Source organism: Primulina eburnea, chromosome 6 (assembly GCF_022965805.1).
Source record: "Primulina eburnea isolate SZY01 chromosome 6, ASM2296580v1, whole genome shotgun sequence".
NCBI lineage: Eukaryota > Viridiplantae > Streptophyta > Magnoliopsida > Lamiales > Gesneriaceae > Primulina > Primulina eburnea.
This window is the reverse complement of record NC_133106.1, coordinates 39,063,240-39,086,444: the sequence shown is the minus strand read 5'-3', so window position 1 is coordinate 39,086,444 and position 23,205 is coordinate 39,063,240. Positions and strand designations below refer to the sequence as shown.

The following is a 23,205-nucleotide window of genomic DNA, read 5'->3' as shown; positions in this document are numbered from 1 at the left end:
AAAATTTACGAACATCCTAAATCTTTTTACTTTTGAGTGACACGGATGGCATATCCTCATCCTTCAGCTAATAGTTTTCCCAAACATAGGACATGTGACATAGTATTCGTGTAATAAATAGGCCTTTCTTGTCAGTGGGGAATAAAATTAGTTCCAATTTGCTGCGCAGCAAGCAGTTTAGCGTGCCAATGCAGTGTTCTGAAAAACTAAAAACGGGTAACTACATATAAATTTACCAGTTAAAAAATTGAGTCCAGAAATCATAGCAGAAGGAAGCCGAACTCGTTAACATAGACTATTATTACATACCCTAGCAAACATAAATCATTTCACCTACACGATTCTCACAGTCATTTTTTTTATAGGAAACAATAATTTATTATAACGATAATAGAGTCTACAACAAGCGGATAAGCCATCCGCACATTAGAAGGGAAATAAAAACAAAATTACAAGGCCGTATTCACGACCAAACATATTTCCAATCCCTAACTAAATAAGAGATATACAAATGTTTATACTCTGGTATTCACGGCCAAACATATTTCCAATCCCTAACTAAATAAGAGATATACAGATGGTTATACTCTGGCAATACCATCGACCAGTATGATTCTCACAGTCATTTAGGGCAAAAGAAACCAAGTAAAGGCGGATACCTTGATCAATCTTTGACACTGCCGTCCTGCTCTGACAATAGTCGAAATTTTGTCCCATAGTGAAAATTTCCTTCCACAGCCCTAATTCAGTTTCACATTAGATTGTACAGTCTTACCCACTTATCTCCATAATGAAAATGAAAATGAAAACCGAATGACTCATATTTTTAATCTACTGCAACTCTCAACACGATCCCAACAGGAGGAAACTCACGCTTATCATGTTCAGGCAAGGAGTCTGGTTCGACATGAAGTGGTAGTGAGTTCCACTCTTCTGTAAGCCTGCAATGAAGTCCATTTCGAGAGTTTATTAGAGATACCGAACGAAGGGGTTTTGGCCATGAGAAGATAAAATTCCTACATCACATACATTCGACATATTAAAAGCTATTATGATCATATCAATATACCAAGAGCACAAAAGCTAATTATTATTGTGTCAAGACTGCAAAATAATAATCACATACTCAGTACTTAAGCTTATAGGGGGAGCATCAGATACTTTGGAAACCTTCATCCACATTAACATCCAAAATAATAAAATGGTCACATAAGGATCCTCGATTAATCAATTGTTCGTCAAAGTGAGGGATTAAACACACTAAATTCTGAAGCACAACATAGATAACATGAATACCTTATACACTAGATGTATTTATGTCTGCCAACCGCAATGCATACGAGCTAACACCTGCATGGATAAATTGCAACTTTGAGGGTGAGAGAAAAACTGAATCATGTGTTCAAGGAAGTCACGGCTTATCATAGTCTACACCTTGATAGCATTTTGTTACCATATCCACCAGAAGAGTGCGTGTCATTCACCAAGTGCTGAAGAAGGTCAAAATTATTATGTACTTCCAAAAAAATGTACATGTTTTATATTTAAATGTGGAAATTAACCGCAGTTCTATTTAAGTTTATGTATCTCACAGCTAATTCACAATTGAAAGTGAGGTAAACCCAAACAAAATACAGATTTTTCCTCATTCGCCTTTACATAATTTGAACGATTGTTCTTATTATGTGAAAGAAAAATAATTAATCAGACGAGGAATAACAACCAAAAGCACAACAGTGGTGTTTAAAGTACAGACGAGTAACCCGCGTCAAATCTGGTCGTAGATGACCAAAGCCGCAGCTTACGAACAAATTTGTCAGCGGTTTGCAGCCATCGAAGAGAGCAAAGGAGCTAGTTTTAAGGAAAGAAGCACAAAAGAAAAAAAAAAGGAAATTAATAAGACAAAATATCGCACTCAAAACAAGCAGCAGTAAATCAAAAAGACAATTACCCGGACATCTTGAAGGAGGAGGATGTCCAGATGACCACGTAGATGAGGCAAAGTATGCGAGAAAAAATGTAGAACAAGTATGAAGAATCAGGGTTTTAGTAGCTATTACAACTAAGAACATTTGCATAGATTACATACCAGCGTGGAACGCCAGCCTCAACCACAATGCCGAGTATATTGACCGTGTTCTTCGAATCACCCACCGTCACCCAGTCCCAGGTCGTCTATTATCCACCTCTCCAAGTCCAAGATAAATCCTAGAAAGAAGCGTATACTATGCGATTTGATTTGATAATTCACAAAAATTATTTTTCCTAGCATTTTAAATTAGGAAAAATAGTTTTTTTGTCTATTAATTTATTTAGTTTTTTATTTTGATCCAAATTCAGTTAGATACATTAAAATTTAATTTTCGACACCTATAAAATGCTAAATGTGACGTCGAAAATTGTGGAATTGTGTGATGTCAATGTTGAGAGAAGGTCGGTGTCTCTCAAAAAATTTAAGTTAAATGGGAGCTGAAAACCGTAGAGTTGGTTGACTGGATGTGTTCTGTTAGTTGAATGGAGTTGGGAGCCGTTACTTTGGGGAGTTGGGATAAGCTGTGAAGAAAGGAACACAAGTCAAATCCTGATTTATAAAGAGGGCCGGGGGCTCTCAGCTGAAGCAAAGATATAGAACACACACAAGTAGAGTTACAAGAGGCACAAGCTCAAGAAGGCGATGGAGAATCAAGGAGATTAGGCTTGATTGTAAAATTCTTGAGTGCTATTCATAATATTTTTACTTGTAAATACTCTCTTTGGTGATTGAATAAAAGAGTTGGTCGTCTTTCTTCCTGTGGTGTAGCTCATTCAAGGCCGAACCACGTAAACTCTAGTCTCTCATTTTTCTTTCTATGTTCGAGTGCTGATACACCAGATAGGAAGGAGGGAATGTGTTCATCATCATCTGATTGATTTTTAAACAAAGTTTAACAGTCACGTTATCAATTTGATCAAAATAGCTAAAATTAAAAGTATTTATATTGAAACCAAATTTGAATACTTAAATGAGCAAACTGAAATTATTAACTATTTAAAGTAAAAGTTGAATCGGAAAATCGAAAAGGCTTACAATAAAGTATAAAAATGCAGTGGAGTTATAAGGGTGTGTTGTTGGTACAAGGGATCTGCTACTGTCAGATTCAAGGTTCAAAATTGATTTAAATATATCCAAATTAAACTTGTATCTTTAGATTTAGTGCACGTACATTATCATTACAATAACATCTCATTGATCTCGTTCAAAAGTTTATATTTTAATAGCACATGTAAACCTAAGAAATCAGACTTGTGTTGGGTTACTGATTGATGATATGGTTCTTGTATTAATTTTTTGGAAGGTAATTAATCAAACTGAATTGATGCATAATTAGAAAAATCTTTAAATGAAATTTCTTGATCATTTTTCTGTATTGCAAATTAAGTTATTCCTCACCACCCATTATGTTCCAGAACAAGTTATTCTTGTTTACAACTATCAATCAAAGCTATCCACCACCCCATTCATGGATTGAACATCTTCCTTTGCCTGTCTATCTTCAAGTCTGTAGTCCAACATATATACAAAAAAATGCTTTCTTATTATCTGTATCGCTTTTATGTTGAAAACAACCATTCTACGAAAAAATGGTTCTCTCAGGGAATTGGAACATTAGCAATATTCCTTTTTGCTTTCAATAAACACAACCCCAATAAACAAGACATTCCTGATCATTAGTTGAGGATTATGCGATATACAGACCTCGGCCTATTACAGGGTGTTCCAGAGTGTCACTCCCGTACTCGTGTTCAACATCCAATGAACCATACAAATGTGGTGAAACATCATAAATGAGTTCTCGATCACCCAGACCGTAAGATTCTATATTCCCAGGTTCCTTGGAATAACTATTGAATACCTCATCCCACAACCTGAAAGTTGATCCTGTTTCAAGAATCAAGTTTCTTTGGTCACATTCTGTATTGTCAAATGGATTCTGTCCCGAGTTGTGGCTCTTCATGTTCAATGTAGAACATGAAATCGATCTCTCAGGTTGAACAGAAAACAAGGCGCCTACACTTTCAACTTTCGTTACTTTTCCAGTGCCTTGACTTCTGCTCTCTCTATGATCTTCTGTTTGTATACGATTATGATTGAAAATGCTTTCTAAAGAATCCACTTGAATGGGAGACATCATGTGATCAAACTGTTTCTCTGACTGGAACTGTGGATTGTGTTCTTGTTTGAATTGAAGCGACGAGTATTGAACTTGGATCTTGTGTTCAGATTTTACATCAGAATCGCAACTAATCCTTGAGGGAGCGGGAGCGCTTTCCGAAGCATCTTTGACGTCTCCAAATAGAGAATTCATGCAATCTCCCATTGGCATTGAAAGAATCCCTTTCCCGTTTACATCACAGAATTTGGCATCACTGTTCGGCATCAGATTCTTGTGTATCTGTGTATCTGAGTTTTCAAGACAAACATTTTCAGCAGGGTCTTTTGAAGTGATAGCCGAGTTTTTCACCCCACCAAACACGATTTTAAGTTCATTTTCTTTTTGTAAGCGGCTCAAGTAGAGTCTGTACTTCTGTAAAGCAAAACAACAAAATGTCACACGATTTCCCGAAACCTTGAAGTTTTTATTGGACAAAGATTTAACTTCATATTTTCAAAAATTACCATCCCTTCCTCACATTTACCTGCAAGTGGCTAGCTACGTTTTCTCTTGTTAACCATGGCACTCCCATCAAGTCGAGTATTTTCTTTGGGCCAACTTCTGTCACGCAAATAACATTCGAACATTTATTATGACTCACAAGAAATCAATGAAAAAAGTCGTTATTTTATTGATGAGAAACAAGAAAGATCTTAAACTTACTGCTAAGTCCGATTTGATTCACTGCTGTCACAAACTTCTGATGAAGATCAACGGTCCAAACGACCCTTGATTTCTTCACGGATAAAAGGTTACCACATGCTCTTTCATCGTGCTTGTTATCAGCATCTTTTCTTTTCTTTCCTGAATTCAGATCTCCACCAAACAAGTAGACATCATCAGGTTGCTCGGTCACACTTTCGTGCCCTTCAATATCTCTCACCTCATGCATCCGTTTCCTCAAAACATGCTGCCATATGTTTCTAAGCTCTTTCATCCTTATTGGCTTCAGAAGATAATCACATGCGCCATGTTGAACTCCCTTCATCACCCTGCTTGTTTCCCCATCAACGGACATCACTGTGTAGGATCAATGTAAAATCCATGAGCTCGAACTTTGGAGAAAAGTGGTAACGAGCCAATCTTCACTTCCGATACCAAAAGATCAAAGAATTGGACATGGTAGATAAGATTTTACTGATTCGTAAAGCATTAATAGGAGATAAGTAGCTTACTTATGACAGGAAGATCCATCTCCAGGCCAACGTGCTCCAGAAGCTTGAAACCATCCATGTCAGGCATGTTTACATCACTGATTACAATGTCAAAACCGTCTTTTTTTTCTCGTAGCAGGTCCAGAGCCTCTCTGGCTAAGTTACAAGTCATTACTGAAACTCCAAAAAAGAACAAGATATTGGAGAAGGATCAGAAAAAGTATCAAAGATTTTCAAAATCAAGAGAAAAAACTGTCAAGTAGAATGCAGATACATCAAACCCAAAGCCTGGTCTGGGAAGGTTTTAACCATGAAAACCATGAGCAGGGAACGAGTAGTATGCGAACTCCGAATAAATTTTGTAGCATATTAGGATTATTCTGCACAGGTTCAACCATGGCAACTTAAGCTCTTGTTGAACTAGGATTTAATGTCCGAGTAGTACCTTCCTATTTTATTCAACTCCCAACCCCACCGCAACACCTATAGCATGATTCGATATCTCAAACAGAATCAAATCATAAATCACTCAAAAGCAGAAAACCTTACAGGTTAGGATGCCAAATTAAGTTTGAAACAAGTCGCCGCAGAACGAACTGCATTTTAAAGGGGTGATAATTTTGAAGGAGAATAGATACCCATTGCATAAAAAATAAACAGTGAACTGAAAGGAAATTTTCGGACTGTCACAGTTTCTCCCCTCTAGTTGAAAATTAGCCTGAATAATAATTTAATCAACAAAGCATGAGCTTCAAATTTAAAGGCTTCTTCGTTTCTCGACTGCAGTTGACTATGAATCATCATACTGCTGACAAGTTCACATGAACTTTTACTGCAGTATGTTTCTCACGCCCAAATGATTTTTCAAAACAAAAAAATTATGCATGATTTTTGCAATATGCAACAAGTTGCTACCTCCCCTAAACTGAAATCCAAGAATTCAACTCTGAAATATCAAATAATACGAGTATATAGTCTGAACATTCCAACAGTTGGCAGCTTTCAAAACAATTCGACCCGCGACTTCTTTTTAGTAGAACAGGTGAAAAAAATAATAATAATCCCAACATAGAATTAAAAGCAACATCTGAGGCATCACACCCAAAAAGAAACAATTATTACCAACAAAATCAATCCCCCGAAACGTTCAACACAAACAGAAAAGAGCAATTGCACACACATATGTGTGTGTGTGCGTGCATGAGAAGAGACCTTCATAACTGCACTTTTTAAGCATCTTTTCAAGAATCTTCAACCAAGTGGGATCATCGTCCACAACAAGAACCCGAAGACCCGCAGGAAAACTATCAGGCTTCGGCGAAGAGAATCCATTTGAATCCATCATTAAAGTTGAGATCTTGAGCAGAAAGGACAGAAACTGATCAGTGCTGAAACCGCGCACACGGGGTGTTTCCGTTCAGTAATGTGTTAAACGCATAGAGTGGAGATTGTGAGTGGAATTTTTTAAGGGAAGAAGGAAGCGAATAAAGAATATATGGCGCCGGCTGGAGTTAACGGTCTAAGAGCACACCGCACTTTGCTTTTTCTATTTTGGATCGACCATTAATCATTATATATATATATTTTTTTACAAATTATTCAATAACAAATATTATTTGTTATTATTTTGACGACTTATCATTCATTTTAGATAATCGTGATCTCATTTATTCAATCATTTTCTTGTATGATCTTCGAATCTTTTAGTATCTTTTTATTGTATTTTTTATGCTTCTTTCTTCCATTAAATTAGGCAATCCTATAATCACATCTAATTTTTATGTTTGTTCGTTTTTATTTGATTTTGATTAATTTCTATGATGCTAGCGTGTTTTTTCATATGGTCTTCTTGTTTTGTTTATTTGAATCGTTCAGGTTTCGAGCCTGATTCCATTTCATTTTTTTATTTTTTCTGAAGTCCTACTCAGTTTCTCCACATATTTTATTACATATTATATTTATTTTACATTATGAACATAATTAAGTGTGTGAATTAATTTTTAATGAGAAAGAATGTACATCTGAATTTTGAAGTCTAATAAATAGAAAAAACTAGAAAAAAAAAGAGTGGTTAAAATAAATGTGATGTATATATTAATTTTAAAATTATGATATAATTACTTGATATAAAAATTAAAAGAAAATATATGAAAATTCAAGAGCAGATAATATATTAGAAAAAAACTCTCTCGAGATAAAGAATGTAGATAGATATTTTATTAGGGTGGCAAAAATAATCCAAAATATTGGAAAATTTCAAAATAATAATTGTATTTTCTTCCTTTACAAAACATTAATGGGATACCTCTCAATATTTAGTTACAAATATTAACATTTCAAAAGTTTTTAAAAAATTTAGATTTAAGTCATAACATCATAAAAATATGAAAAAATATGCATATATTAACATAATTCAAAATTTACTAAATATTTTAAAACCGTAAAACAACTCAAACATCACATTTTGATTGTTCTACCTAGTATGGACAATTATTATACCTAAGAAATCTTATATGAATGTTATTTCACATTCCATAAATCATTTCTCTAAATCAAATTTTGTCACACAGATCAAATAATCTCATCGAAAACAAAATAATCTTGATTACTAATAATGATTCAACCACAAATAATAGGCAAAAACTTGTGTGAGACAGTCTCACGGGTCATATTCGGGAGACGGATCTCTTATTTGGGTCACCCATGAAAAAGTATTATTTTTTATGCTAAGAGTATTACTTTTTATTGTGAATATGGGTAGGGTTGACCCGTCTCACGGATTATGACCGTCCGTGAGACGGTCTCACATGAGACTCACTCCAAATAATAATTGTTTGGGGGTGTCAACCCTATGCCCTGAGATGTGCTAAATTAAGTTGCAATCATTATTATAACGCGCAATGATTTATTTAAACATGACTTAATAAGTGAATAATATTAAAAACAATTATGTTATTTGGAAATGTGGAAAATAATTTATATATATATATATATATATATATATATATATATATATATATATATATTCATCATATATAATGAGAAACTAATTAATATGTAGAAAAGAGGAAAAATTGTTTTCTATGTATATAATTTCATCATAGTAGAGTAATGCTATGAAAAATTAATTAATAGGTTGAAAAGAACAAACAAGTTAACAAAAAAACGTATATATGATGATTTCATAGTAGAGTATTGCTAATACAATCGTAATATGTATTATGTTTAGACTATAACTAAAAATTAGATAACAAAATATTTAATAATATGATATTTAATTTTAAAAACATTATTGTGTAAAATATTATCATAACACATAATGAATTATAAGTGAAATCACTAAATTATTGAGCTATTATTTATTTAACTATTACTTAAATTAGTTTATTAGAATTTTTCAACATTTAGTCTTTCTTATCGTCTATAAAAAAATATATAGAGCTTCATAATTTCTTTAATATTAACTATTAAAAAAAGTTAATATATAAAAAATTCTTACGTTCTTACAAAAATTATTTTATAATATATAATGTACTTGTAATAGTCTGAGAAAATTATAAACATATAATATAGTTGAAAAATTCACAAAATTTGTTAGTTATCTGAAATATTAAACATTTTTATTTAAATTTTCAACTTTTAGTCTTTCTTACCATATATATAAAAATATCAAGAGTTTCACATATTTATAGATATAAATTAATAAAACTAATTTAAATTAAATATATAAAAATTATGAAATACATAAAAAAATATAACTTGTTTATAATAGAATGAAAAAAATGAAAAATATAAAAGAATTGAAGAGCGCACAAATTTTATTAGTTATATTTTAAAAATTATAGCAATCATTAAATAAAAATATTATAGTTATTGTGAAATAAAATTAGTGGACCATTAATGTGTGTCACCAACGACACATTATGATTTCAATTTATCTGTGAATATAATATTTCCAACCATGTTAAATAAAAACATAAAGCACAGAAACAACCGTAAACATGAAAAAATATATCTAAGAAAAATATTATTGTCACAAAAAGCAAAATGACATATGTACATAAACGATAGGAAGATAAACAAAAAATAATCAATGTATATTAATTACCAAAAATTAATTAGAGCATGTGAAATGTCTTAGACCTATAAAAGAAAATAATTGAGTAAATTAGAGAGGGGCTTATATTTATACATGGTACCAGATTTTCTACATCACGCAATTAGATGTTGTAGGATCGAGCGCTTGACGCTTTACCAAAAGCTATAGCTAGTGGTAATTGTACAACTCAAATCTTTTAAGCAGCACACCAGCTCCAGCACAATGGCTCGATCGCTCTACCAAGCAAGGACAATTATTGCACCCAACAATCTTCCTCCCAATAATTGCATTCATTGCAATCAATGGGAATCGAACCCATGACCTTGGCTCTGATACCAATTCTAGGACCAAGCGCTTGCCGCTTTACCAAAAACTATAGCTAGTGGTAATGGTGCAACTCAAATCTTTTAAACCACACAGCAGCTCAAGCACCACGGTTCGATCGCTCTACCAAATAAGAACAATTATTGCACCCAACAGATGTACAAGTAGCAAAAATCACAATTAATGAATAATTAATTTTAAAAAATTAATCTCAGTTATTGCAAATCCGCAATTATAGAATAATTCAATTGATATTATACATTAAAAAAATTTTTTACAAATAACCTGACATGATAGATTACGAGGATCATCGTTGAGCTATGATAGCTCGGTTTCTGAAAAATTGAACATCGATGAATTAAATCGAGTTTGGCTTTCAAACCAAGCGGAATACACTCATAATAATCTTTCGTAAAAATTGATTAAATATTTTGTAAAGTATTTAAAAATATATGCAAGTTGAATGAATAAAAAATATTTTGGTGGAAGCAATTTATCAAACATTTTGTATGCAATATTTTGGTATTTGAAGAACACATAAAATGCTTCAACAATGCATCTTTAAAAACAATGGAAATGATAATTAAATGCAATAAATAAATAGACATAAATTTATTTATGTATGTTCAAATATTAACAACTCCTACGTCACCCTTCTTCTCCTTAGAAAAATCCATTAGAAGACTTTTATCTATACAACACCTTGTACAAACTCATTTCAACTTAGGACTTATCTCTTCATAATTGAAACTCCTAGCACACTCTCGATTATAGGTTGCAATTTAACGTCTAATATGCCAAAACTACAAACAAAATCTTTAATGTCTTTGTGTAAAGACTCACTCAACTAAAAAATTTGAAATTCAACTCTCTTGTATATGTGTGAGTGATTGTGTGTGATGAATTTATCATTTAAAGTGTACACCTCAGATGTATGCTCACACAAGGGCTTGTGCTCTCAACTAGCAGATTGTTCATACTAACTGCTCATGCTTTAAATCACCTTCAAAAGCTCTTGTTGGATCTTCAAGAGGATGTATTTATAGGCTCCAACAATGATATATACGTTAGACACAAGAATATGACCGTTTGGAAAGTTTCTGTACTATTTATGAAATTGCAACAGTCAAATTCGCTTTACTGGACATTTTCTCAAACTTAAACTTGTGGGGACCCGGGCTCTAACTCTTTTCTTTGGGATTTAAATGGATCATTAATATAAAAAGTGGGTCAAATTTTTGCTTTTACATTAACTCAAATGCATATAAACAAGCATCATATTTTTATTTAATTACAACATGAACACATAATATACATATCTCGTCTGGTACGTACTCAACAATCCAGTGTTCAACTACAGTACATAACAAAGTACAACTACTAGCCATCTGCTATGCCCGTGATCACCACGCTATATCTGTCTCTCATCCTCTGCGTGACCCAGATCCTGCCCCACCTGTTGTCATGCACACATACAGACACAACAACAGCCGGAAAACCGGTGAGAACAAATCCCAGTATAAACATGTATACATGCATATAATAAATTAAACATGAAACATGCTATCATGAATGACATCATATGCACATGCAATGCAATGCGAATCAACCCATGTCTGGACTCGACTCGACTAGAACTCTAGGGATCCCGGTGTGAACAAGACGTCACTACCTACCCTCCAATCGGGGTAATGTACGTCTCATTCCTAGACTTCGGTCTGAGCTGTATCAACGGCGGCAATAAGAGTAATGCCTACTCTTATGCTGAGATACACCGAAACGTCTAGCTATTTGACAATGCCTGTCAAAGACTCTCCTATCTTAAATGCAATGAATATCAATATGTAAACAACGTATAATCATATTCATATCTGAATATTACACTGATCATACATGCTTGAATACAATTCTGAAATCAAAGCATAAACATGTTAAAAGATTGAATATAATGCTATACACAATTCATAAACATGTTACAATATATATCTAATAATACTAGTATGTGATTTTGGTTGGGAAACTCAAATAATATCTTATTTGAGTTACATCTCCCCAAACAAAACATGACTTATACCTTTCTTCGTAGAATCGCTGTCACGTCGCCAATACGTATCTGAAATGGAAATGTGGATACGCACTCTATCAATTTCTAATCTAAATCAACACATACCAAGTCACTACGTGATCTCAATAAAATCTGACGGCATAACGACGTAATTCTCGATACCGGTCAATCCATACAACATAATCAACACAAAACTATATCCTCAATTCATAATCATCACAATATCCAAGTCAAGATCTGAAAATCTGCATATACTTCATTCTATACATGCTGAAAAATCATAATAATAGCATATGATATCCGTTCTTCGATCCGATTGTATTTCTACGGTGTCAATAACTACAAGAACACATTCTAAAGCTTAAACCATAATTCTCCCAACATATATATTTCAAAACATACTGGAATTGAAGAAAACTAACATCACCTTGTAGCTAATAAAGAGAGGAGTTCAAAACCGAAGTCGGATCAAAGTTTGGATGCTTAAATCTTTCACAATCACAATTTACAAGTGTAAAGAAAATTGAAAGCTTTTCTTCCTGAATCTGCCGAATTCTTGCTGAAAATAGGAAGGAAATCGTGCCATGTTATATATATATTGCATGCCTACACACACATGGCAAAACCTTTGAAGGACACGTCTCGCGCATATGCGCGGCATTACTCGCGCATGTGCGCGAGACCTACTGTCTCGGCAATTCAACACCTCGCGCATATGCGCCACTCAACTCGCGCATATGCGCCACTGCTTCTGGAGGCGCCGCGCATGTGCGCCACTACTCTCGCGCATATGCGCCAATGTTTCTGAACCGACCGCGCATATGCGCGATTACACTCGCGCATGTGCGCCATAGCTGCTGGAAGGATCGCGCATATGTGCGCATTATCTCGCGCACGTGCGCCGAAGCTACTGGAATTTACGCGCATGTGCGCGCATATCTTCGCACATGTGCGCTGGAGCTTCGACCTTTCTCATCTCTTTTGTACATTTTGCCTTCCTTTTTAAATCCAATAAAATACATCTATAATCATCTTAATTCTTAACAAATCCGTCTGATTATGATCACTAAATCTTCGAGCCTTACAAAACTGGTCATCAGCGGTTGGTCAACGGTTCAAACTGGTCAGCGGTTCAATCTGGTCAGCATCTCAACTGCAGCTCAACTGGTGTTCTGAGCTTCATCGCCATTTATCAGCATCTTAGGCTTCAATTCAGACTTAGACTTCTGAAAGTGATTTGTAGATTACCGTCTTATCGTTCCAACACATACTGAATCGCTTCATTCCAAATCGAGCTGAGAGATATGGTCAAAATACCACAACTACTCATACTTAACTGATTGCTGCTTTCGTGCAATCAGTTTGGTCATTCAGCAACATGTTTGACCTAGATACCTTTCGATTTTGACAAACTGATGTGAATTATGACTTGTTCGAAATTGAGTTTTCTGATCATTCAAGTTGGGTGATTGTCATTTGAATCGTCCAGTTGAAAAATATCATTAAAACACCCAAACTCACCAGAAATTCAATTTGGCTAAATTCATTTTCAGTTTCCATCTTGTGCCTACAACTTCAGACATGAGTAAATATGTTAGAAATACAATAACAAGTTTTGTTAACATCAAAATCAAGATTGCGAACATGAAATGTTCCAACATACACATCATGTATGATGCTTCTTAATTCATTTTTAAAATGAATTTCTTAAAAAATTGACTAATAAATGTAAACAAATAAATTTTTTTGCATAGAATTTAGGAAATAAAAATAAAAGCAATCGTCTGGTTGAGTGACTCTTATCAACAACTTGTAACTTTAAGTATACAAGAATATATAGAAGAATCACAAATTCATTTATAAAAAAAAGAAGAAGAATCACGAATTAAAGTTATTTATTTATATGTAAAATAAAAGAAAAAAATATATAAATATTAAATAGTCATTATCAACAATGAAGAAATCCACTCATTTTAGTAACAAGAAAGAAAAATTGTTGGTAAATCGATGAATTCAATGTTTATTAATATCCAAATTCATTTAAGATATATAATGAATTACAGAAGAACTTAATAAAAAAAACTATGGATTTAATTTTTAACTTAAATGAACAAGATCATATTAAAAAAATAACATATATTTATATGTACCAGTAGAAAGCATGTGCGTTGCACTTGAGTAACGAACCTCAGTGCACTATGAATTGTCATAAATTTAGCAAATGATTGTGGACACATGATTTTTTTCATATGTTATTCAATAGCAAATATTATTCCAAAGATTATCTATCAATTTAAACGATCGTAGTTTCTTCAATCATTTTCTTATTTGATTTTCAAATCATTAAAATTCTTTTTCATCTTTTTATTTTATTTTTCCTGCATCTTTCTTCGATTAAATTAAGCAATACTATCATTATCTTTGATTTCAATATTTATTTATCATCTCGGATTTGATGCTGATTAATCTATTTGATACTCTATTTTATTTTGTATTGTTTTTTGAATAACCATTCAGTTTTTTCATATTTTCCACCACTATTTACAACACATCATTATTTTTAATAACTAATTTTTCTATTTTTAAATTTGTATCATTTTGCTTGGTTATCTAAGGTTCTTTTTATGTTTAGACATATATTTTCCTTATAAATGAACTAAATCGAAGGCATAAATAAGTTTCATCCCTTTCCTTCAGATACATATACACAATTAATAATCATGAAAAAAAGTAGTTCAATCTTACACTCACACAACTCTCATTTCATGTTTCAATGTATTTATATAAAAAATATGTTATTTATAGATTATCATTCTTCACATGATAAATAACAAACATTACAATTTCAAATATGGCCTATGTCGCTTTATATTTTAGGTCATGCATCATCTAAAATCAAATGATGCTAATTTAAACTTTTCTGTAGGACCGAACACTCGCCGTTTTACCAAAACTATAGCCAGTGGTAATTGTGTAACTCAAAGCTTTTAAACCGCACAGCAGCTCAAGCACCACGATTCGATCGTTCTACCAAGCAAAGACAATTATTGTACCAACATTTTCTTTCAGTGGTTTTGGATATTCATGTCTCAAAATAATAAAATTTTCAATCAATAAATAATAAATCATCATAAACGAAAAAGACAAATCATTTATTTAAAATAAAATGATATAAGTTCATCTTCTTATGTATACTAGCAAGAAGCACGTGCGATGCACGTAAATATTAATTATTTAATAAAAATTAAAATTTGATTTTTTTAAAAATAATTTGATTCATTTTTTTATTTATATTGATTTAATCTTTTGTCATATTAGACGAATAAATTAATTAAAAACTTATATACTTTACTTTCAAAATTGTTTCTCAAATTGAAATTCAAGTCGTTAATTTTATGTTATATAATAAATTATAATTAGCATAATATATAGAATGAATTGAACTGAAACAAATTTTGAAAATATATATATATATATATATATATATATATATATATCTAAGCACCACGTATAAAGTATAATAACCTAAAAATCAACCAGATTATGGATTTTATAAATACATAAATCATAATTTATATAAGTGAAGCACACTAAGGACAAATAATTATCAATTTAAAATATTTATGACTAACTCATCAAAATATTATAAAAACTAATGAAATAATAATAATTGATAATAAAATATAACCTGTAATACTCAATTTAAGTATTATTTAACCTCATACATAACTTTTTACCTTTTGCTTTAGAATTATATATCATAGATAAATTAATTTTCATATACATTAGTTAATGAATAATTTTTTTAAAAGTATATAATTTATATTTTTCATTAAGCCATCAATTACAAATTATATATATATATATATGTATGTATTTGTATGTGTTTAGTGATTGTATATTTTTGGGACCAGGAAAGAATTCAGATGGGGTGAATAAACTCTTTAAAAAATATTTGCTTTTAAAATTTGTTTTCAATCATTTTTACACGGTTGAAAGATTTTCTCGAACGGTTATAAATATTAACCACGTGAAAAGTGTGGAAGACGGTTCAATATTTCTAATGATATTTTCAACCAGTTGACAATCTAAACAACAAGATATAGTTTGAAATGTAAAAACTTGTGAATAGTAAAGACACGGGAATTTATGGATGTAAAGCACTCATACGTCACTCCTTCTTCCTCTATAAGAAGGATTCTACTAAAAGACTTTGTCTTATATATATATAAATATATATTTATAAGTGCGACTAAAATATTTAAACTTCTTATTATAGCTAACTATTTTAATTTTTCTATCATATTCGTATTTTATGATACTATTAATATATTAAAATTCATAATAATTGATATAAATTCTACTAAATAATTTATTAAATTCTTTATTTTCAATTCTTAGTTAAAAAATAATAAAATATATTAGTATTAAATTTCATATTATTATATTATTATATACTTATCATGTTATTGTACTATTGCATATATAATTATTTTTTTCTTATATCTTCATGTGATACTATAATTTATTACTTAATTAGAAACTACACTAAAATATAATTAAAAAATTGCATTAAAATAATAAAATAACATGTAGAAAGAAAATTAAAAGATAAAATATTTAAACTTAGTATAAAGATTGATTATCTGAGAAAATTAATTTAGGAATTACATTTTATTCTTGAAGTGATATAAATTATTACAATCAATGTATATTGTAGTGATAATTCATTAGCAATTGTTAGACTATTAATTATATATGATGTGGAATAATTAGGCTACTAATTAATTATATATTAGGTGGAATAAATAAAAAAATTTGATATTTCCTTTTTACACTTACAACAATTAGAAATTTACAAATATATCTTGATTGAATTTTTGGATTTGTATTGATGAGGATGTCATTTTTATCTTTTGACAATTGAAAAAATTGTCAATTATCTACACTTACGTAGGTTTATAGATAAAAAAAAATATATTTTTATTATCAAACATATATTCATTTTTAATACATAGATTTCCCATAAATTATGTAGAAAATTTCCATGCAATTAATCTAACAACACACAATTTAAGGGGATGGTAGAAAATTTACAATGAAAAACTTTGTTATTATTTTTACACTTTTATAAGTATAATAGTTAAATATATATTCTTTTAATATTTTTAATGATTTTTTAAAATTAAAAAAATCTATTGTTTTAATCTTTTTTCTAAGAATTATGTATCAAGAAAATGTTATTTCTCTAATGTATTTTTATTATCAAATATCTATTCAATTTTTATGTAACATTATTTTCAAAGATTCTTATGTTGCAATTTTTTATTAAAAAATAAAAGCACTATTTTAATCCTTATGTATTTAATGTTTGTGTAGAAAATTTTCATGCAATTAATCTAACAACACACAATTTATGAGAATAGTAGAAAATTTACAAGGAAAAATTTGTTATTCCTTTTATACTTTTATAAGTATAATAGTTAAATATATATTCTTTTAATATTTTTTGTAAGAATTATGTATGAAGAAAATATTATTTTTCTAATATATTTTTTATTATCGAATATCGATTCAATTTTTATGTAATATTATTTTCAAAATTTCTTATTTTACAATTTTCTATTAAAAAAAATAAAAACACTATTGGTTTGAAAGGGGAGGATTCAGGGATATCTACAGCAAGGGGAGGATTCAGGGATATCTACAGCAAGTTCCCGACTTGGTTGTCCAAGCCTGCTTTGCCTAAATATACCCCTCCGACTTTTATAAGTATAATAGTTAAATATATATTCTTTTAATATTTTTTGTAAGAATTATGTATGAAGAAAATATTATTTTTCTAATATATTTTTTATTATCGAATATCGATTCAATTTTTATGTAATATTATTTTCAAAATTTCTTATTTTACAATTTTCTATTAAAAAAAATAAAAACACTATGATCCTCATGTGTTTAATGAGTTCAAAAAAATAAATACCTCAATTAAATACATAATCAATACATTACAAATCCATTATCCCAAATTTGTCCCTAAATTTTATATATTTTTTCCACCAATGCTCATGCAATTAATACAAACAATGCATAGTTTTTGGGCAATGTTGTAAAATCACAATAAAAAAACTTTGCCCATCATCCACACTTTTATAGGTATATAGATATAGATAAACAATAAAGGTTTTGAAGGTTGAACACATATTTATATAGAAAGTAGCAAATATAAAATGTAAATTTAATTTTTTTTTACTTGTATAGTTTGTATTTTAAAAAATAAGATTAATTTCGACGTCATAATCCAATTATTCATGGTACGAACTTTGATTTCTAATCATGTTTCAAGATGAAATGAGACGGCAAAAAAGAAGGAATGAAGATAAATAAGAATCATGAAACAACTATATTTTCATTTTTTGAAATACATCACATACAAATCAATGTTATTAACAAATATGTCAATTGACAACTCAATATTCATATCCACCGTATAATCGTTTAATAATAATAAAGAGTAATCTTTGAATGAAAAAAAAACTTTGATTTTGGATCTAAAAACACAAAAAAGTTGAAACATAAAGGAACCATAAATATCATAGTTTTTATAAATAACATCAATTTAACACAGTGATAATCGAAAATAAATGAAACATTTTTTACACAGCCAATCTTCCCAAAAAAAAAACAATTTAAACACATTTTATATAAAATTTAATTGTTCAGAAAAAATGAAGAAACAATACAATACCATGTTGAAGAATCTGTATTATTTGATAAAAAACTGATTCAAATTGCAACATATGAAATTAGTACAAAATGGAAAGAATGTGATCGAATATAACTATATTATAAGAATATAGAATAATCATTATAACTATATTATAAGAATATAAAATAATCATTATAAGAAGAAGAACATTCACTGTTGTTGCAGAAAAACCTATCAAATTTTTTGTCGATAAAATATAACATATCGAAATGAAAATAAGATTTAAAAAAAAATATTACTAAGAGTGTTAAACAAAATAATCAAAAATAAAAAGAAAGAAATTATGCACATAGTATTCTAAGCATGTTTACGCGTGTATATATATCACATTAATCCAATAATTTATATAGTAATAAATTATTTTGTTGTATTTCTAAAAAAATAAATTTCAATGATAAATAATAGTAGATGATGAATATATATATATATATAAACACCCAACATTAATTGTATATCATAAATGAATACCAAAAGACAAATATATCCATACCTCTAATAATTAACACATATTACATAAGGAAAATGCTCTACATATATAATTAATTTCTTTCTTTCTTTCAAGTCTATTTTTTTATTTTTTGGGGGGGCATGTTTTCAAACTTTGTTCCTTATTATTGGTTGCTTATTTTCTTAGCATAAACTAGCATGACTTCATTACAACAGTCAATAAAATTATTCTAAACTTTGACCAATAATTGGTTGACAAAGAACCTCATTTGTTGAGCACTTTGGCAATTCAATTCCTTACTTTTTCTATCCCACTCGAGGACGGACAATAACTAAATAATAATTGTGATAATCAACCACTCTAACTTTGGTGTTTTAATTTCCAATAAAGCCCCTTTTAGTGTACTTGGTGTGTGATTAATGCATAAACATAATCTAACATCCCACAATAAAATTTAACTTTTCTTCAGCATAGGACAACACATCCCTACTTGTCTTCATAACATAGGTGGTGGCAGCCATTATACAAAATTTAACTCTATCTCTCTCTCTCTCTCTCTCTCTCTCTCTCTCTTTTTAATATATATAATATATAGGTTAATTTTTTAAATTCCTTTGCTTTATTTGGAAGCTCTTATTTAGATGTAGCCATGCGTGTATAAAAGAATCTTCTTTAACATAGTAAAGCCATGTTCTATATGACTCAATGAACACTAAGTACAAGTGACTTTAGGCAAATACACTACTTATATATACATACATATATATATATATATATGTAATAATGTTTCAATCATCTTATATGCAAATTAATTCCTCCTCGAGATTAATATATATATATATATATATATATATATATATATATATATATATGCCTATTAGCTAGCTAGCTAGCTTTTGCAAGTTGCGGGGGGTAGAAATAGGATTTCTAAAGGAAAAAAAAAAGGGGGTATGCCCACTAACAAGTTGCCTTTAGGCAAAGAACAAAATTTGCTCGAAAAGATAATTTTTGATGGAGATAGGCTCTTCTTAATTATATAGTTGGCATAATGTTAGCTTCCAGAGACGGAACCAAGCTGAGCTATATTAAATTTAAATTATGTAAAGAAACCATCAATAAAAAATTAATTCATCAATTCATATAAATCTAATATATATAAATCTAAAATACACAAACGGATAAGTCAAAACGACGAAAAAATATTATTTTTTATGCTAAGAGTATTACTTTTTATTGTGAATATCGGTATGATTGACATGTCTCACAAATTAAGATCTGTCAGACGGTCTCATGTCTCAACTCTCATATGAGACCCACTCAATGTTTAAATATAATGAAATCTTTTAATTGTATTTTCATGAAATTCCTCTAAAAAATTGTGGACGTTTAAATAAAATTGAGATGAAAATATTTATTTAGTTCAAAATTTTATAAATGTCATTTTTTTTTTTTGTAAAATCCTATCTAATGTGTTCAGTGAACGATATTCGACCCTTGGAAATCAAACAAGAAGAGGAAGAAAAAAAACATAAAAATGAATCATTAAAAAAATAACTCGATTGAAGCCCAAAATCCATAAGGCTAAGAACTTTGTGGTGTCGTATGATTTGATATGCTATGATATATTATTTATCGACAAATATCATAAATAAGAACAAGAACAAAAAAAATTCCAAAAAATATTTAGAATTTGCCTAAAGTTGAATGCTCCTTTTCATTTATTTATTGAAAAGCGAGAATTTCACCAAAATCTTCTCATTCTTTACTCAAAGGTTCATGCGTTTCCTGATTATTGCTCGTTTATTCTTTAATTAATTAACTAGCTTGAAGATGCCTTTATTTATGTATTTATTATTTTTTAGAGTAAAACTGGCCTATATAAATCACTTTGGTGAAGCTTCAGATTAAATTACAATTCTATCATCTTAACTTAATTCCCAACAAAATTAAAATTATTAGACAAATTAGTCATTTTATATGGTCTCTTCTTTTTTTTAGTCATTAGAAGTTTAATTTATTTACCATTTTGTGTCATTTGGTGTTTCTTATTTACGAAAATTTCTCACCTTTCTAAAATTGATGCATCTATTATGTTTTGGTGACTATTTATTTACAAGGACGCTATATATTTTGCACCTTTTTTTCAATTTTCTTTTATTTTTTCATAAAAAAAACGGATTTTATAAGCACACAACGTGTACACGAGAATACTAATATACATAATTTGAGGAGTTGATGCAACAATTTTTTTTTTTTTTTATCGATCGTATTTGTTTACTATATTTAAAGTCAAGATTCCTGAAGGTCTGAAACCCCAAACTCTTCAACCTCCTCTTAGGTTTTTCATACCAATAAAGAAAATCTAACTACGTTTAAATATGAATATATTTTCTATGAGACAGTATCATATATTTAAATAATTGATACGAGTCGACCTAGTTCACAACTAAAGTGAAAATAATGTTTTTGATATAAAAATTAATATTTATCATAGATCAGATCAGGTAAAAGAATTATCTCATAAAATTGATTAATGAGATAATCTCATGGGATTTTTGTGTTTAAATATTACATATATCATACGAGGTTATCCACAACTTTGAAATTTTACAAAATAAAAAAATTGTTAATTTCTATGTTTTTTGTTTTCATTTATTCAAGTGAAGTTAGCCCAAGACGCAAGTAAGTAATCCAGTTTGGTTGGTTGGGTTAGGTCCAGAAGACTATTAGATCAACTCATTAACGAGCATATGAATAGTGTAACCCTGACCCACATCCCGCGCACGGGTCGGGTAAAAAATGGTAACGTGATGTCATTCTCGAAGAAGAAAAACAGATTGTTTGGCTTCTAAACGTCACAAATACAAAATTAAAACTTAACTTAAAGAAAAAATCCATTGACAAGATAATACCCATCTCTGTTTCTCAAAGTAAAATCTGTTATTATACTTAATTTGATTTTCATTCGGATACATGCATGTGCATTGGTGTGTGAGTTTGCATATTAGTTCAAGAAATAATTTTTATGAATTCTGCACTAGAAATGCCTTTATGGAGGCTTACTAATGTGGATGGGGATGCTTTATATTATTTGGATGATCATTTTAATCTATCTGTGTGTGTAGTTAAATTTCTATTTTCCATACAGAAAGAACGAAAAGCATTTATGAGAGAACTTAATCATGCTTTGGATGAACGAGCTCAGAATGAGGAAAAAGTTAAATAACTCCATTCTGTGCAAAAGATCAGGAAATTGGTTTTCTCAATGCAAAGGAAGCAATTTTGTGCAGTCCCAGTTACACGAAGCCGAGCTTGACAAGGACAAGAATATTGAGGAAACGTAAACAGGATAATAAATCTTTCCTTTCAACTTCTCGCCATCAAGATCAAGATTTTTCGGAAGGAGGGAGCAATCACAGAAAAAATATCTAATTTTGGACTCGTCAAGATCCGATTTTAATTTTCCACCTCAAATTGGTCTATTTGCGTAAGCCCGGAAGATAAATTGGGGTGGTTCAAAAAAGGCCAAACGAGAAGCTGGAGAATACATGGAAGCCAGTGTCAACTGTAGACACAAGGAACTTGAAATTTTAACTGGGTGATTTTGACAGGGTTTCGTACTTTGGTTGCAGGGTTTTCTGAAGGAGTAACGCATTTTTGCTTACAAACCGGAGAAGCGGAGAGGGGTTACATAGGAAAGATTCTTGATCTTGGGATTCAAGGCAAACTGAGAGGAAAAAGAAAGAACAGAGACGCAGGATCGAACTGCAGACCTACACTGGGCTACAGGGGCTCTTGGAACTGGTTATTCAGATTTATTTATAATTTATCATTTCACGTTCTTCCTTTAGCACCGTATTGACCAGAATTGAGTGAATGGAAAGTGGTGTCGAAATCAAGAGTTGCATATTAGATTCGATAGCTATGTGATATATTCATGAAATATTCATATTATCATCACATGCACAACTAGAGAACCTTTGTCTCTAATGGAAATCTTACACTCTGGCCAGAGATTTCATGCACTACTATTTCGTTAGATCACATAGGATATCCACATATATAGTGAGCGGTGAATTCTCGATTACAATGCACTGACTCCTACACATGTCGCAATTGCACCCAACCTCGCTACCTTGTGACACTTGCAGAT

General features: G+C 30.4%; 1 protein-coding gene and 1 long non-coding RNA gene across 8 annotated transcripts; both read right to left on the bottom strand.

Annotated features, from left to right (window-relative positions):
• Positions 1–43: 43 nt before the first annotated feature.
• LOC140835235 (uncharacterized) lies at positions 44–2,789 on the bottom strand. 6 transcript variants are annotated; one of them, XR_012118861.1, is made up of 5 exons: positions 1,952–2,789; positions 1,297–1,851; positions 874–941; positions 606–740; positions 44–333 (listed from the first exon to the last, which is right to left on the bottom strand). It is a non-coding gene; the product is annotated as an uncharacterized lncRNA (long non-coding RNA). The 6 variants fall into 6 exon arrangements; XR_012118865.1 differs by lacking the exon at positions 44–333 and having other exon boundaries at positions 392–941; positions 1,297–1,350; positions 1,435–1,851; XR_012118863.1 differs by lacking the exon at positions 44–333 and having other exon boundaries at positions 392–941; positions 1,297–1,490; positions 1,757–1,851.
• Positions 2,790–3,687: 898 nt separating this feature from the next.
• On the bottom strand, positions 3,688–6,877 carry LOC140835233 (two-component response regulator ORR26-like). Of its 2 annotated transcripts, none has more exons than XM_073200703.1 (5): positions 6,560–6,877; positions 5,369–5,521; positions 4,857–5,213; positions 4,678–4,754; positions 3,688–4,565 (listed from the first exon to the last, which is right to left on the bottom strand). In XM_073200703.1, exons 1-5 carry the CDS (start codon positions 6,690–6,692, stop codon positions 3,720–3,722), a joined length of 1,566 nt encoding a protein of 521 aa, XP_073056804.1. In that variant the 5' UTR covers positions 6,693–6,877; the 3' UTR covers positions 3,688–3,719. The 2 variants fall into 2 exon arrangements, with proteins under 2 accessions (XP_073056804.1, XP_073056805.1); XM_073200704.1 differs by having other exon boundaries at positions 4,678–4,751.
• Positions 6,878–23,205: the final 16,328 nt, after the last annotated feature.